The 15,923-nt window shown below is 52.0% G+C and overlaps 4 protein-coding genes across 4 annotated transcripts; 2 read left to right on the top strand and 2 right to left on the bottom strand.

Moving 5' to 3' along the window:
• Positions 1-252: 252 nt before the first annotated feature.
• KRP23_7744 (uncharacterized protein) lies at positions 253-1,177 on the top strand (the record flags this gene model as incomplete). The annotated part of the gene is made up of 4 exons (XM_067893098.1): positions 253-520; positions 602-684; positions 757-832; positions 900-1,177. 4 exons carry the CDS (start codon positions 253-255, stop codon positions 1,175-1,177), a joined length of 705 nt encoding a protein of 234 aa, XP_067744914.1.
• An 85-nt stretch (positions 1,178-1,262) lies between these two features.
• KRP23_7745 (Helicase sen1) lies at positions 1,263-9,380 on the bottom strand (the record flags this gene model as incomplete). The annotated part of the gene is made up of 11 exons (XM_067893100.1): positions 1,263-3,730; positions 4,088-4,508; positions 4,568-6,731; positions 6,841-7,664; positions 7,730-7,933; positions 8,004-8,120; positions 8,196-8,270; positions 8,347-8,521; positions 8,606-8,712; positions 8,784-9,042; positions 9,115-9,380. 11 exons carry the CDS (start codon positions 9,378-9,380, stop codon positions 1,263-1,265), a joined length of 7,080 nt encoding a protein of 2,359 aa, XP_067744915.1.
• Positions 9,381-9,540: 160 nt separating this feature from the next.
• Positions 9,541-10,311, top strand: KRP23_7746 (Protein THEM6; the record flags this gene model as incomplete). The annotated part of the gene is made up of 2 exons (XM_067893101.1): positions 9,541-9,870; positions 9,955-10,311. 2 exons carry the CDS (start codon positions 9,541-9,543, stop codon positions 10,309-10,311), a joined length of 687 nt encoding a protein of 228 aa, XP_067744916.1.
• Positions 10,312-10,784: 473 nt separating this feature from the next.
• On the bottom strand, positions 10,785-11,065 carry KRP23_7747 (uncharacterized protein; the record flags this gene model as incomplete). Its single annotated transcript, XM_067893102.1, has 2 exons — positions 10,785-10,907; positions 10,973-11,065. The coding sequence occupies 2 exons, from the start codon at positions 11,063-11,065 to the stop codon at positions 10,785-10,787; spliced, it is 216 nt and encodes a 71-aa protein (XP_067744917.1).
• Positions 11,066-15,923: the final 4,858 nt, after the last annotated feature.

Genomic DNA, 15,923 nt, shown 5'->3' on the forward strand with positions numbered 1-15,923 from the left:
CTACGCGAGGCCACGGCAAGCCTGCTCGCTTTACCGATACCTTATTGAGTGACAATGACAAAAATGAGAGACTACTATCCGCTCGAGTCAATGCCGTTGCTGCCGTCCTGCTCAATTGATCTAGGAACCTTTGAAACTGCTGAAGTAGGACAGTATTGTCCACATGGACAACCACATGCATTCTTGTGGTCTCCGTTCCGTTTGCGCAAATCATTGCCTCCGTCCCAGCGACCGTCCAGCTCAGAACGCAACATGCTCGCCCGAGCCAGAGTCTCCGCCCTTGCGCCGCGGACACGGGCGTTCGCACTGCTGCCGCAGCAACTCCAAGCGCTACCACAGGCCCAGCAATTGCATGCAACGTACGGAGCAGTGACCTTCTCGCGCAGGCGACCGACGCTGCAAGTTACGTCGACGCAGCTGGCTGTGGCTACACTTGGCCGTCGCTGCTTCTCCACCGCCAACAGCGAGACGCCGCTGTATTTCGACACGCACCATGTCGTCAAGAGTCTGCAGGAGAAAGGTGCGTGTGGACGTAGATCGGTGGCTGTAGCCATCCATTTGTGCTGACGAGTCCGATCTTGCTGTGCACTTGCGTTCCCAGGCTTCACCGTCGATCAGTCGGAGTCCATTTTGCAAGTGATGAAAGACGCCATGGCCGACTCCCTGGAAGCGCAGTCTCGCATCGTAAGTGCTGGGCCGGTAGATGCTCTAACCTTAGTTGTCTGTATTTACTCTGCGCTCGCTTGTACTTGTTAGCTGGCAACGAAGTCCGAGCATGTCGAGCTGAAGGCGGAGCTGTCGGAGCGAGTCTTCAACTCGACGCTCAAGTTCGGTAGGCTGAATTGTTGCTCGCTTGTGGCGGTGGGTAGCACTTTTGACCGTGGGGATTGGGCGAACAGACATAGCGCAGCGTCACTCGCGGGAGCTGCTGGAGCGAGACTTCAACACGCTCAAGCAGGATATTCGCATGCTGGAGAAGATCGACTTTGACAAGATCCGCATGGAGATCGCAGAGCTCGAGAAGAAGTTCCTACTGCAAAAGCAAGCGGAGGACGAGACGCTGAATGAGCTGCGGCTGTCGATGGAGAAGGTGGAGAAGCGTATGCTGCAGTACGCCGTGGGTTTTGCCGGTACCATTATGGCTGTAGGTGCCGCGTTGATGCGTCTGGTCCTATAAGCCATCAAATCAAAAACAACGTGGCGGCCCGAAGAGTGATGAGATAAGAACAGCCCTGTTTCTAATGGTTTCTTCCAGAAGAGGTCTACGAGAACTCGGAAGTGCGCGAGCTGGTCTTGTCATTCACGCGCGAGGTCGAACTGGCCAACTTTGACGCGCTGCCTAGGATATTACCCAGCACGTTAGCGCTTCTAGGCGATTTCGTGCTGCTGCCGTGGTTTCTGGTCGTGCTGGACTCTTTCGTGACAGTACGGTAGCTGTTTCTCCCTGATGAAGCACGGTCGTCGGGTCTGTAGGATGGATGCTCGCGGTTGCGATGACGGTCAGGGTGTGCTGGAGGGTGGCTAGACTCCTGGTGCGGTCGCTTGCCTCTCGACCTTGGGGTGATAGAACGCATATGATCGTTCTTGGAGGGAGGTGGAGGCTCGTTCGCCTGGCAGAACTCCTTTTCCGAAATGGACTGAGGTGGATTGGCGGTAAGCTGAGCGGACGAAGATCGAGATGCGTTTCTTGGCTCTGCAGAAGCGTATCTGCTTCGGTTGTCGCGGTCACGCCGATCATCTCCGCGGTACCGGCTACCCTGTCGATTTGTGTCGTCATCCCTTCGACTGCCTCGCTCTCGATTAAATGAGCCATTGTAGTCGTGAGATCTACTGGGCTCATTACGCCGGACCTCTGTTCTAAAGGAATCGGCGTGCTCACTCCTACGATGCTCAGAAGCTCTGTCGTGTGAACGGCGTTCTTCCCGCCGGCGTGGATTCGCTGTAGATGGATTGCTTCGGTCCCGAAAGCTTCTGATCTCGTGCTGACCTTGCAAGTCCGATAGAGTAGGTGTCGTTGTCACAGACGTACGGGGCTTCTTGGGAACTCCTGCGCCCGAAGCCTCCTCCGCAGGTCTTTTGTGGCTATCAGCAAGTTGGTTCACTACTTGATCACTTTCACTTTGATCTCGAGAAGTCTCCGGCCGTGATTCAGATTTTATGGAGTCTGAGGATGACTTGGCAGGGGTCTTGTGATCGTCTTGAAGTGCACTACGTGTTCCATCACTGCTTGTCTCCTCCTTCACGCTCCTACCTCCTTCCGCAGAGTTTACATCTGCTTTGGAAACCTCAGTGGACTTCCTTTCATTTTTTGCCTTTGCCTGCTTCGCAGTGGGAGTAGATCTCAGAGATGCTTTTTCGTGCATCATCTTGTAGTGTTCAGCCAAATCACGGTATCTGTCGCTTTCTAGCCGCTTGGCCACAGTTGGAAATGGCTCTCCCTCGGTACGAATGATCAGCTTACGATCACGAGCACTCTTAACAAGAGCCGCCCAGGTTTCATCGCGTACCAATGTGTTGACATTGCCAATCACGTACAAGCAGAACCGCGCGCGGGTGATTGCCACGTTCAGTCGTCGGATATCGCGCAAGAAACCAATACCTCCGCGGCGAGAGGATCGAACGCACGAAAATACAATCACGTCTTTTTCTCGACCTTGGAATCCGTCGACCGTGTTCACTTCGATGGATACGCTCGCCGGGATCCCCGAGCGCGTGATTTCCTGCCGAAGTACACGCACTTGTTCTTTGTAAGGAGACACGAATCCGACGCTCCATTTGTTGTTGCGCACATCTGCGCAGGACTCGAACATATTCTGGCACAAGCTGACGCAAAAGGCTGCCTCGACGCGATTGTACTTTGATCCGTTCATGTCTTCCTCCCTCGAGTTGTCAACATCATACAGCAGGAAGGGCTGGAAGCTTGTCCGTGCATATACGCCGGGGCATACCTTCTGAACACGCTCCATAACGCTGGGTCCATCGGTCAGCATTCCTCCGTAAAACCTTTTAGATGGGAAGTCGCGCAGGAACGGGTGCATTCGATATTGCACGCGAAGCATTGACGGTGCAACCCCACTTTGTGCTATCCGTTCGAACAGCGAGCGATCGTACCGAGCATTAGCCGCGACGACGCTTTTTACCGTAGCAGGTAGCTGTTTCGGATCACCAACCAACACAACTCGAGCGACTCGCTCCCGAATCGGAACAAGGGTGCTTAACTCCACTGCTTGAGCTGCTTCATCGATAATGAGGGCGTCAAATCCGCGCTTCAACTCCGAGAAATCGCCACTTCCGGCCTTTGACAATGTACAAGCAATGATGCTTGCCTTGGATAAAATGGTTTCCGTCATTTTGCCCCGAATCGCGGTCACTTCATCTCGCAAGCGTCGAATCTTACCTGAGCACCCCGTCAGCTGTTGATGCATCTTAGCTAGCGCCTTTCGATCCTTTTTAGGGCCATTGGGGTCTTCTTCTTTGTTGTGGAAATCACGGATAGAGCTGCGCAACTGTCGTTGTGTGTCTTGGAGTGAGTGCAGTTCAATTGCTTTGGGGTGGATTGCCATTTCGCGCCTGATGATGTGAGGCAAGCAAACCGAGTTTACGGTCTCGGGCGCGTCCTCTCCAGCATTTCCCAGGCGCACGATCGAAATCCACTCCTCTGACATGGCCTCCGGATGCACACTTGGCGCTCGGACTTTCGTGACTGTTCCCGAGCTGTCCATCAGCCCATCTGTAACAATTCGCAACACCAGCTCATTTACTGCACCGTTAGATGGCGCGCAAAGCAAAATGTTGTTCATTCTGCTTGCTGATCGCTCTGATGCTGCTCTTGAAATTACACGGCGTTTCACTACCAGGTTCGACCCGGCTTGATGTCCTGTCCGAGATGACAGCTTGTTTTCCAGTCGAGAGCGCGATGAACCCGCATTCTTCAGTGATTGAATAGTTGTTCGACTTGGAGCAGCTGAAGCAGAGTCGGAGGAACGACGAAGAATACTACCAAGTGCAGAAGTAACCCCACTTAACGAGAATGCTGGTTCCACATCACTGCGAGATGCTTGTCCACTGATTTGTCCAGCATTCACACCTCGAGACCGTGCAGCCTCAAAGTTGTTGAAGCCCCCCTTAGCTCCGTTCGCTTGAGCATTTGGACTGTTTTTCGGGCTCGCTATCGGCATCACCGCTGAAACTGGTAGCCTCAATGATAATAGCCCACTGAGGAGGCCCATGATCGTTTTCGTTTTGCCCGTTCCCGGAGGCCCCTGCAGTAAAGACACACCCATGCTGTAGTTATTCAGCACGCTGTGGATAGACTGAAGCTGGGACGAGTTGTACTGAGGCTTAATTGCCTCCCACAGCTCGGGTGATAAAAATCGCGGTGGGCGCTCCAGGGTGTCTTTTTTATCCATGAGGCTTGTCCATTTCTCCTTTAACTTCGCGGACAAGGCCTTGACTTCTGAATCCTCGTGCTTGCGCAGCTTGTTCACAGCTTTCCCTATACTTGTAGACTGAGGAGAAAGAGTTAGTATATCGTCACCAAAGTAGCTTCACAACAAGCAAGGCGCACCCTTAAATCTGTAAGCATCACGTCCATCTTGTCCAGGCGTTTCAGGAGCTTCACAATTTTTGCATATCCTTCACTTGATTTATCTGCTCGCAACTCGTCCAGCACCGACGTGATGAGAATGAGCTCCGATTGGGTGGACTTGTACGTGTCAGGAGTCAGAATGGCTGTTCGCAAATGCTCAGGGAGCATATCAACAGACCGAAGCGCGATGTATTCACGCGCAGACGTGACCAAGTTACAAAGTGGGTTCACCTTCCACTCCGAATCCGCGATTACACTTGCTGCCAACACTTCTGTTGAAAAGGACTGCACACTCGCAGTAGCGGTGTCCAGCTCGCCATCGTTCAGAAAGAGTACCTTTACGGATTCTTCCTCTTCATTCTTGCTGCTCTTCTTTGCCGACGATGTTTGCCTTCGCCCCTTCTCCATCTCGCTGATCAAAATGACCCCCACAAATTCTCGTTTCCCCATGAAACCAGCCTGGCTTTGGCTACCACCAGCAATCTGCAACAGCACCACATCTCCATTCCGGAAGAGCTTTTCGTTGAACCATCTTCCTGCTCGGCCCTTTCCCCCAAACTTTGACTGGGAGCTCGCAAGCAACCCCTCATCTCTCTGAACGATGCTGAAGCTAATGCACCGCATTCCTTCTCGTGGTTTTTCTGCTTCGTAGCGCAGCAGATGACCTCCGTTGCTGTAAGCACGTTTTCGAAGCCCCTCTTGAACTTCATTGTTGCATTCCTCCAGCATCAGTGGCAGGAACGCACGGACGTAGTCAGCATTTTTCTTGAAATTCAAGCCGGGTGCTTGTAACTCTTTGTCGGATCGTTCGTTTTGGTACTCACCAGACAGAAGAACAGGCATACATACTTGTAGCAACTGCCGGTAAAATGGTAACAGTGAGCAGACAGCGATCGGCTTTCGAGTCGTCTTGATCCGATGAAAGAGTGCAGCAAAGCGCAAATCTGTATCCTCTTCAACCTCCTCTTCCTCCTCTTCAGGTTGTTTCGCTGCACTTTCATTGACCTGTCGCTCCACTCGGATAGTTCTGTTCGAGCCTGGGTGTGAGTGTGATATTCCCTTAATGACTTGAGTCATGTCGAACGCCGCCTTCGACTTTGGTGTGAGCCCCTTGGGAGAAGGTTCACGCATGGGGGGTGCACGGTACTCTTCTTCGGAGTAGAAGCTGTGGTGCTTACGAGCTGCTGCTTCATTCGATACTTCCTCGACTCCAGTAAGATCCACGACTGCATGGGCTTGAGCTCTTGCAGCAGATTTTCCGCTCATTGGGCGAGCAGTAGAATTAAACAAGCCTGCCGGTGCTTTCGTCCTCGGCGGCAACCTTGACTTTGACCTAGAAGTCAAGTCCACAAAGCTCTGCATACCACTTGATCCTGTCGAGCGCTTCGTGAAAAACGACGACGTATGGTCCAGCTGCCGGAACTTCTTGGTCATGCGCCCAAAGTCAGTAGACTGCTTGGACTCAATGGACGCTGCCTCACCCTTGATGCTGTCGATCATAGAAAGAGTGGCTTCATTTAGGCGAGTATTTCCCTTCAGAAGGCACCCTAAGACTGTCATCAACAGTTCTGCTGCGCGCTTGTTTTCAGACGCGGACCCCCTTGCGATGCATTCGACCAGTGGGACAATGAGCGCTGCTACTCGTTTGCTTGAGACGCTTGGGTCTTTCAGTACGGACACCCAGAATTTCCAGAAGGAGATTCCAAAGTCGAGACACTGTACGCGAGTCGCTTCGGTGACCTCCACGGTACATTTCAGCTTTGGGTCAAATAAGCTAGTCAGGAGAGAGATCAAAAAGTCATTGATCAGACTGGGGAGTTTTAGCAGGTGTGCAGCTGCGACGCCAGTGTCTGTGACCTGGTGGGACGATGTGGCCTCGGCTTTTGCATTCGACGCTTTCTGGAAAGCCTTTTCCAGCTCGCCGCCCAGCATTTGAAATACGCGGGACCACACAAACACAAGCTTCTTTACGGCAGGCAAACAAACAGCTGGTGAAAAGCCGTAGAGCCGCATTGACTGAAGCATCGAAAGCTGTCCACGCAAAAACGCCTCAGCATTTCGGTGAACAGAAATGATAAGGGCCTCCAGCGGGGAGGGAACTTGTGTTGGTCGCTTTTTGTCAGCGGCGTATTGCCCAATTAACCTACAAGGAACATGAAATTTGAATCGTTAGCATTTTGCACTCTGAGGCACCATGTCAGTCGCGTCGTGCAAATCCGTATTTTATAGCTTCGAGAGCACAATGGACGAACCTTTTGATCTGCTGATCAACGCTGCTTGTTGGACTGAGGTAACAAGCACTAATGTGTTGCGACACAACAGGAAAGCCAAACGGGTTGCCTAGGCCTTTGACAAGCACTTCATCACACATGCGCTGGAGATACTGCTCCGTTTGTGTTTCGTAGCTCCGCAAGGTTTCAGAGAAGTGTTGAAGCTGTTCACTGGGATTGATTTGAGCAGCAACACAATTTAACAGCTCTGAAATGCCTCCAATCGACTCAAATAGGGCTCCATGCACTTGAAGCGGTATTGTCGTAATCGCATCCCAGGAGCATAGTTTCTTCAACAATTGCGTAATGATTGGTTTTCCCTTCGTAACGGCTTCAATCGATGTGGCACCTTCGCCTTTGCTCACCGCTACATCCGTATAAATGACGTCACGAGCAAGCTGCAAGTGTTTGCTCAATACAAGTGCTGTCGTCTCCGCTGCCACGTCAACGAGCGATTCGATATTGTTGGGCCTAACAACAATGTCAAATAAGTGATTCATCCACAACTGCCCCAGATTATCGTTGGCGTCGTCATTACACGGCCACCAAAACGCGCTTTCCGAAACAGAATAGTCGACCGAGATCGATTCTGATAGCGCTCCTTCATCTCGGCCTGCTCCACCCTGGATGCTTTTCACAGAAGGCATGCGGTGCTCATAACAGTCACTTAAAATTGTAAACGCAGCCCTAGACGACGAAACAATAGCGACTGCATCAAAATGCTTCTTGCGGAAATCTTCGGTAATCAAAAATCGCAAAATTTCCGTGCGCGTTTTCAAGTAAAAATCCAGCTTTTCTTGGTGGGACTGGTGACAAATGTGAGTCAGTTTTTAGTGTCCGAACCACAAAATGCAAATTAACAATAACATACCGCAATACTGGAAACTTGAGGTGGTCGCATAGCCACAAGTAGCGCTGGTAAAAGTTCAACAAACTGTTTCGTCACATATACACGCCAAGATGCTAAGCAGCAATGCTGCATCACCAAATCCAGCACCACTTTGGGGGAGTTGACACAATAATTCCAAAATCGGTGTCCAAGGCAGCGCAAAAGAACGGCGAAGCACTTAGAAACCTGCAAGCAAGAGATGTGGACGGCATAATTAATAGAAGTTAAGCATAGCTCCAAGGTACCGACCTCCTACCACCAATGTTACTGTTTGGTCTCCAGCAGGGTCTGCTTCCTGCAGATAGTTGAAAACAAGATCCGGAATCGTGTCAAACGAATCAAGCAATGCTTCAAGACTGTTTACGTCCATTTGCTATACACAGAACAAATCCAAACACCCAGTTAATGTATGATGCATTTCCGCCCGGTATTTGGTATCGTGTCTCACCTGCATGACGTGATCAAGTGCCGACCATAGCATCTGCCTGGTCGGTGTCTTCACGCAATTTGTCGGCTCCAAAAACTGTGTCAAAACCCGTAAACTTCGGTGAGACTTGCAGTGCACTTACAACCGAATCCAAGACCGTGATGAAACTCACGTTTTGAAGGTCTTCTGTCGATCTCAAGTCCAGCGATAGCACAGATTTGTTGAACGCTTGGTTTTCCAAAATGTACATCCACTCTTCTAGCACATCGAGAAAATACTGGTCTTCACCGTTATCCCCAGTTAGCTGGATGTTACCAAAGTGTTTCACCATGCGTTTAGCCCATTCTCTACAGGTGCAACCACCATCAGTTAGATGTATGCTACTGCTGCTCTGGGAAAAATAAAGAGCACCAGGGCGCTACAACACGCACCTCACTGCAGAGTCTGGTGATACCAGCAGCTGATATAGTCCAGCGCAAGCACGAAGGCTCTCCAGACTGGGGTTAGATTTCACATCAGCAAACCGCGTCGAAACCCACTACAAAAGCCATCCAAAGCACCACTTCAGCACAGTGTTCTTCCACCGCAATACGTCATAATACCACGCACTTTCGACAGTACTCTCAAGACGCGAAAGTCCGACAGCAGTCGACGCTGACTGAGCACTTCATACAGTGTAAGGGTCGCTGCCTCCGACATCTCTTGAGCGGCGCTGGCCATCCCCATGGACGTATCCGTCAGCTGGCGCTGGATCCGATCGGCATCCAGTCCTTGCAGCTTGACGAAAAACGCCTTGATGGAGTCAGGCGTGAACTCAAACTCCAGCTCCACGTGGACACTCGGCATCGACGAGTGGTAGATATCCACACTGGAAAAAAGGCAGCATCAATGTAAGTTTTTCTCCCAAATACTACAATCCTTATTGCAAAATTTCATCTACCATTTACTACATTTGCCCAGCTGCTGCGCCATCCGCTGGTAGAAGACGCAGACGCTCTCGGACGATGGATAGAGCTCCAGCACACGCATCATGAAGACCATGAGCGGCGAGTAGCTGCACCACCAGTGGCGCATGTCCAGGCTGCCCATGAGGAACTGGCCCACGCGGCTGTACAGACGCTGCCTCTGCAGCGCCGTTTGTTTGGTCTGTTCCAGCTCGCATAGCTGCCGCACCTCCTCTTCCAGCGCGCGAGCTTGCGCCTCCATGTTGGTTATTGTCAGAGTGGGTCATAAACAGCCAATGAAAGGCGTTGGTGTGAAGTTGGTGTGTTGTACAACACATTTCGAAATGGCTACAGTTTCGTCAATCATTTGGTGCGTCAGAGGCCAACTTGCTCAGCCCGGCACACACATCCAATTGAGCGCGATGGTGCTATCCCGCAAGGTGTTGGCATTCATGCTGCTGGCGCTGCCGCCAACAGCCGTTGCAGCGCTGACGTACTTTGTGGGTGGGGCCAGCGGCGTCGCAGCGCTGAGCGTCGGCGCGCTCTCGGGCTTCGCCTTCTGCGACTTGTGGTACTTCCTGCGCATGGGGCTCAACTCGCTCACGCCCGCCGCGCGCGGCCCCCGTCGCCACTTGTTCGCGACGAGCAAAGTCCAGGGACGCATCTGGCTCATGGACATCGACCGCAACGGCCATTGCAACAATGCACGCTTCCTGCGTGAGTGCGGCTTCGGGCGCCGCGACCTATGGCAGGTACAGCAGCAACCTGCGAGTCTCGGCCATTGCCGTTAGAGGCGTGTACGAGCCAACTAACTGTGTGTGGCTATTGCTCAACAGCTTAACGGCGTGTGGGAAGTGGTGACTGCGGCGCGCGGGAACCTCGTGGTGGGCTCGCAGACCGTGCGCTACCGGCGCGAGCTGTCCTTCGGCCAGGCGTACACGATGGAGTCGCGCCTTCTGTGCTGGGACAAGCGCGCATTCTACGTCGAGCACCGCTTCGTGACCAAGGGCGACTTTGTGAACGCCATCGTGCTGGTGAAGAACACAGTGCTGGGTGCCCTGAGCCCCGAGCAGATCGTAGCCAAGCTGCCGGCGCTGCAGACCGACGAAGAGGCCAGCCCGCCCACACCCGCGGACGTCGCCGCCTGGGTCCAGAGCAACGACCTCTCGAGCAAGATGCTGCGCGCCAAGTGAATGAAAGTTTTTTAGAACGCGCTCCTCCCAACTAATGAACGCCATCCTCAGTTTTTAACGGGTTTTTGTTGAAGCACAAGATACGGTTAGCGCATGGATCCATTGCGCATCCGAGACTACACGTATGACGTAGGTTGCTCCTGCAGGAATGACGCGGCGGCTATGACGCAGTGGCTACCGGCGGTTCGATCGCCACAAGAGCAACGCAATGGTTGCCGCTGCCTCCGCCACCGCCAGAACTACATGCATGCAAACCAACGCCACCACCAAAATGCTATTAAACAGACTCCATGTTCCAATAAATATCGGGTTGCAATCGCTGGTCCTCTAACGCGGCGGCCTCCCCTGCTGACGCTGTGCAGTGCTGCACATGTACGTACGCCGGGTGCGCGAGGGTGGAGGCTGCGCAATGCAGTCGCTCCCCCGTCGCGTCGATTCTCTATGCGTTGGTCGCCTGGGCATCTGGCAGTCGTCTATAGCTCGTCCTCTTCTTCGTCCTCGGAGATCGAGTTGAGCCCCGACGCTGATTTGCTCGACGGCGAGTTGGCGATCTCCGCCGCCACACCCGTGAACGAGCGCCTCGAAAACGACAGCTCCTGCAACAATGCACATCCGTTAGTGGATTGGCTGGATGTACACATGTGTCAAAGCACAGAACTACCTCCAGGATCAGCTGCGCCATCTCGTCATCCGCTGGCAGCGCCATGAAGAAGCGAAGCTGCTGCTCCGCGCTCGGGGTACTGAGGCTCTCCATCGTGTGGTGATCTGCAGGCGAGGGGGTAAACTTCGAAGTGGGCGATGTGACGAGCGCAGCAGCGGAGGGCAGAAATCCAACCGCCTGCCGCTGCGGGAAAGCTCGTGGTGGACGCCGGGCGTGCGTCTGCAACGGGACTAAGTGCGAATGACCGCAGTATTTCCGGCCAATGGATGTCAATTATGACACACTTTCAGCCAATGGTAGCGCCAGCGTCACACGCATAAAGGTGACGCGCCTGGGTGACGTCACAGTTGAAGTTGCGCAGCTCAGTATTCGATAAAATACAAATCGGGCTGGTATATGCCGAGTTTAGCGAACGCAATGAAAGCAACGCAGGGCCAAGCAGACCCACTAAAGGGCTCTACCGAGGCTGAGATAGATCTTGATCTCTTCCGTGCAGCACTGAGGTCATTATGAATGGGTCGATAGTATTGTATACGAGAACTATCCGCTTTTGCAGTGGTCTACAGCACAGCACGGGCTAAAATACAACGAGGCGGGCAAGCTGAGACTCGCTGAGTCTTCGTCGTTGTTGCTCGTCATGCTTTGAGTAGGGCTTTCACAGGAAGGAAAACTACATTGACGCCAATGATGCAAGGGCTGAAGCATTATAGGGGCTTGAGGGGCTTGGCTCGGCGGAGGTGAGTCGAGACGCGAGCTCTACAGCCCTATGCGCGCAGCGCACGTCCGCCTGTCCAACCCTCGCAACCCGTACGCTGTATCGTTGGTTTCCTTTAGCTATTCACGTGCTTGTGTGTGTGCATTACTTGCTGTGAGTGTGCGCTGTAGCATTCAGGAGTTTTGTCCGCAGGGAAACGTCCAGCTCCAGGTAGCGCCGTGTACAATCGCGGCGGCACACAGGAGTTTCGCTCACAGAGCAAAATATAGCGACAGGCAGCTCCTGCGCATTGACTGCTTCTGGGCAACGGTAGTGTTTGGTCAGCGGCAACAACGGCAGCGTCCGTTGGGTCGCAACTGGTGAAGTTCACGCGGATGCTGCGCGTGATGTGGCGTCATCAATGCGATCTTTGGTAGGAGCAGCACCATACCAGCATGACATGTGTGTGAGAGTGTGTGTGGCGCAGCGCACTGGCTTCGCACCACAGCTACGGCGTTATATCACATAGTATGTCAAACTTTGAGCAGATAACTCCCCTCAGTACAAGTATGTGCGCGTTCACGCAACGCGCTATATAAGTCGTCTTCTGAAGTACTGACGGCGTAAAAGTTGCTGGCCGGAGCTGCTGTATGACCATGATTACATGAATACCACCGTGTTTCACGATCACTTTCGGCTTGACCGTGACGTGTTTTTCCGCCTAGTGGAATTAGTCAGAGACGACCCTAGGGCTCCAATAGGCAGCGCGCGTGAAAACGGCAAAGTGTAGTTGCTAATGATTTCCGAGACAAAATCGGAGACTTCAGTATGCGTCTTCACTTCGAAGGGGAGCAAACCCTTTCGTGTTGGTGCTGAGCTTCACGTGTTAGTGCTTCTTAAGTTCCTAGGCACGTACGGCAATGACAACTCGGGGCTCGAAACAGGGTATTTCCTAGGAATTGTCAGCGAATCCGTTCACAATTACCTGTTCCGAGCGTCAGTGGCCATATTGAATCTTGAGAACACCACCATCACACGGCATGATGAGATTGAGCGTCATATGATTCCGCAGCGAATGCAAGACAAGTACGATTTCGTGAACTGTGTTGGAATCAGGGATGGAACATTATTCCCACTTACATCAAACCATGGAGAAGACTACTACAGCTGATAGGCATCCTATTCGGTAAATGGCTTGGTAACTTGTGACGACCTCGCACGAAGTTGAAACTGTCGTGTAGGGACACGCAGAAAATCTCACTACCGAACGGTATGAGTCCCACCAACAACACACGCTTCCCTCGCGAAAGGTCAGCGAACGTTGGATCAACACCTGAAGACCAGGAACGATCCCTTACACCTGGTTGGTTGCAAGCACCTCTGTATACCAAGGTTGAGTTCGGTCAACCTTAAAACCTGCACTACTAGCCACGAGCGAGGGCTAGAATGCAATATTGCGCTTTCGCGCGAACCCCCGCAGTCCCTCAGAAGTAAGGGTACCGGCAGTCACGCCTAATACGGGTTTGCCGAGGCTAACCTCGGCGGGTAGTGAAATACACTTGGGAACACTCGGGTTCCACCAATATATAGGAACCGACACTCCTTGTCGCCCCTAACTCTTGGCCACTCCTATCTCTTGGACTGACCAGCAACAAACTCTCGGTTCAATGTACCTCAAGCTCGCTGACAGGCATCCCACGCAGCCGAGCGTATCCAGACCCTAAGACAAGCTAGCTAGACTTACCGAAGACGGACTTGACCCTTGGTGGCTTGTGGGGAAGACTGCTGATTTATTTCTCTTTATCCTACAGCTCTGGGAGCCTCTGTAGGTCATCATTTGGCTAGTCCTATATATCTATACAAATATCAAGTGTGAACAGATCTCTGTGGAAAATCGTATAGCCGGCTCTACACAGCCGAGGGTACGACACCGAAGTGGGTACAAACGAGGTTTTTTAACCTCGGCCGGGGTTTTATTAGACCCAGCCGAGACCTCGGTCACTATTGTTCCTAGGTCACTATAGCGCGGGAAATGAGACCCGCCAATCAGGACACTCTGTCGCCGTTCACTGAAAGGTGCAACGTCCGCCGGACCTTGACAGTTCGGCTCCAAAACCCAACGCCACAAAACATAGCTGTGGGGTAGCCTAGCTCAACCCATCACAACCGTGTTTGGATGAACAGTCCAATGGCGCTCCGTTCGGAATGTCATTTCAAGCACAACGAATATCGCTTAGCCGATTCGGCCTTCCAAGTATCAGCGATTATGGTTCCAGCGTCCAATCCCTCCCCCCCCCCAAAAAAAAAAAAAAAAATTCATATGAATCCCACCAAAGTACTTCAACACAAAAATTGCGAAGGCTAGAATCAAAAGCGAGCACTGCATCAGGTTGTTACAAAAGCGATTTCCATACGTACGTGAAGTCCGCGTGAAGCTGACCAAGAAAAGAAAGCACATGAGATCCTTGATCCGCTTTATCACTTGTTCGTGTATCATGTACAACCTTCTCATCGCGGAGCCGATTCCAACGGAGAGTTTAAGTAGCTAATAACGGGAAAACTTGACGATGATGAGCTGAACGCACCACTTCCAGAAAATGCGAAGGACGAAATCAGTTTTTAGCATATTTGCTGGAGTTGCGGGCCTAACGGCATCAGGAGATCAATCTCCGTTTTGGAGATACCTTCGTTTTGCTAGTTTTTACGTTCACGAAGTAGCATGGTTTTGCGTTGCAGCTTTTTTGTGGAGTTTCGTTGCTTAATCATTTGCTTCTCCGATGCGCACAGCAGCAAGAAGAAATTCATTTTCCATGTGTCGGTCACGAGAAAAAAAAAAATTCGCGAAGACTGAGCTCATGTTTGCGTACATCCAGTTCTGCTAGCTGTATGTGCCCCTGTTGGTCGAGCTGAGCTTGCTTAAGTCTCGATAGGGCGGGATGGGATGACATGTCATCTTGTTTACGAGGAGCTTTCGTCTGAGGTTGAGCGATAGCGATCTGAGTGGTCGTGGAATGCTTTGACGTAGGGTTCACGGAAGTAGCACGAGCATTTTGATTCGACTCAACTTCACTTTCATCACCGGAACCATCATCCTCGCTCTCTGTATCCACTTTGCAAAGCTGTTGGTCAGTGTTTAAGAGCTGCGCGCGGGTGCTAATGCGGCTATGCATCGTGTCGAAGAGCTCATAATATTAGGGGCATCTCGCGAGAATGCATTCGCGCAGGGTATTTTCGTCTTCCACACCTTGACCGGTAACTGCAAGCCAATCAACTGCTCCCCGAAGCGTTGATTCAAGAAAGGCAATCTTGATCATGGCATATGTTGCTGTTCGAACCGTCGTAATTCCTTTGATGGAAATTTGGCTCATGACTTGCTGTGCAAGTGCAGTTATGATCTCTCCATTCTGTCCTTCACCCCCACGGTACTGGTCGTAGTTGTCTCCACTCGTAATCCAGTCAATTAAGACGCTCAGAGAACTGATATCATCGACTTGACCATCATTATGCCACATTACGCGCTTCTTTCCTGTTGGTCGTGGTGCAACCAGCTCTTTTTCTTGCTTTACTAAAGTGTTGCGTCAACGCTTTCCACATCCAGCTCTGTTAAATGTTTCAAATGTCCCAAAATCATCTAGCATGGCTGCGATACAAGCTCGGCAGTCTTAATGTTGTAAATAAGATTGCCATAGCGTTGACAGCATCACCGTCAAACTGTTGGAAGAGCGGCACTTACCATATGGAGGACGGAGTTTGATACCCGTGGACATTGCCCGCATTGCGTCCGCATTAATTGCCATGTTCGTCTGCAGTATCCGTTGGCTCGGTCCACTCGCCCATCATGGCCTCGGTCGTTTAGCACCCGGCCACGGGGTGGCTTGCATATGGGCCCGGTTTTCTATTTAAAGAAGAGCATACATTTTGTAAAAACGCCGTCGATTCTTGAGAGAGTCCTGGCCGAACGTCTCCTTCGCTTTCACATGAGGAGATATTCTCGGCCGTCAACAAGTCTGCGGTAGAATTGTTGAAGACATCAAGACAGATTTCCTCCGGAACGCCCACTTGGCCGGCTGAACGCTGGTATTCCGGTCTGATAGTAATCCAGAGTAGCTGTTCTCAAATAATCAAAAGTTGGCGAGGACTCACTCTAGCCAATTCAGTGAGCTCCTTGGCATTGTTTTGGAACGCGGGCATCGAAAGTCCAAGAAGTGCAATGCGCCGTAGTAGTTCGGTCTCCGCTTCCGAGGCCTTGTCGGCTGC

The sequence above is a fragment of the Phytophthora ramorum genome (genome assembly GCF_020800215.1).
Source record: "Phytophthora ramorum isolate Pr-102 chromosome Unknown Phyram_PR-102_s0006, whole genome shotgun sequence".
Taxonomy (NCBI): Eukaryota; Oomycota; class Peronosporomycetes; order Peronosporales; family Peronosporaceae; genus Phytophthora; species Phytophthora ramorum.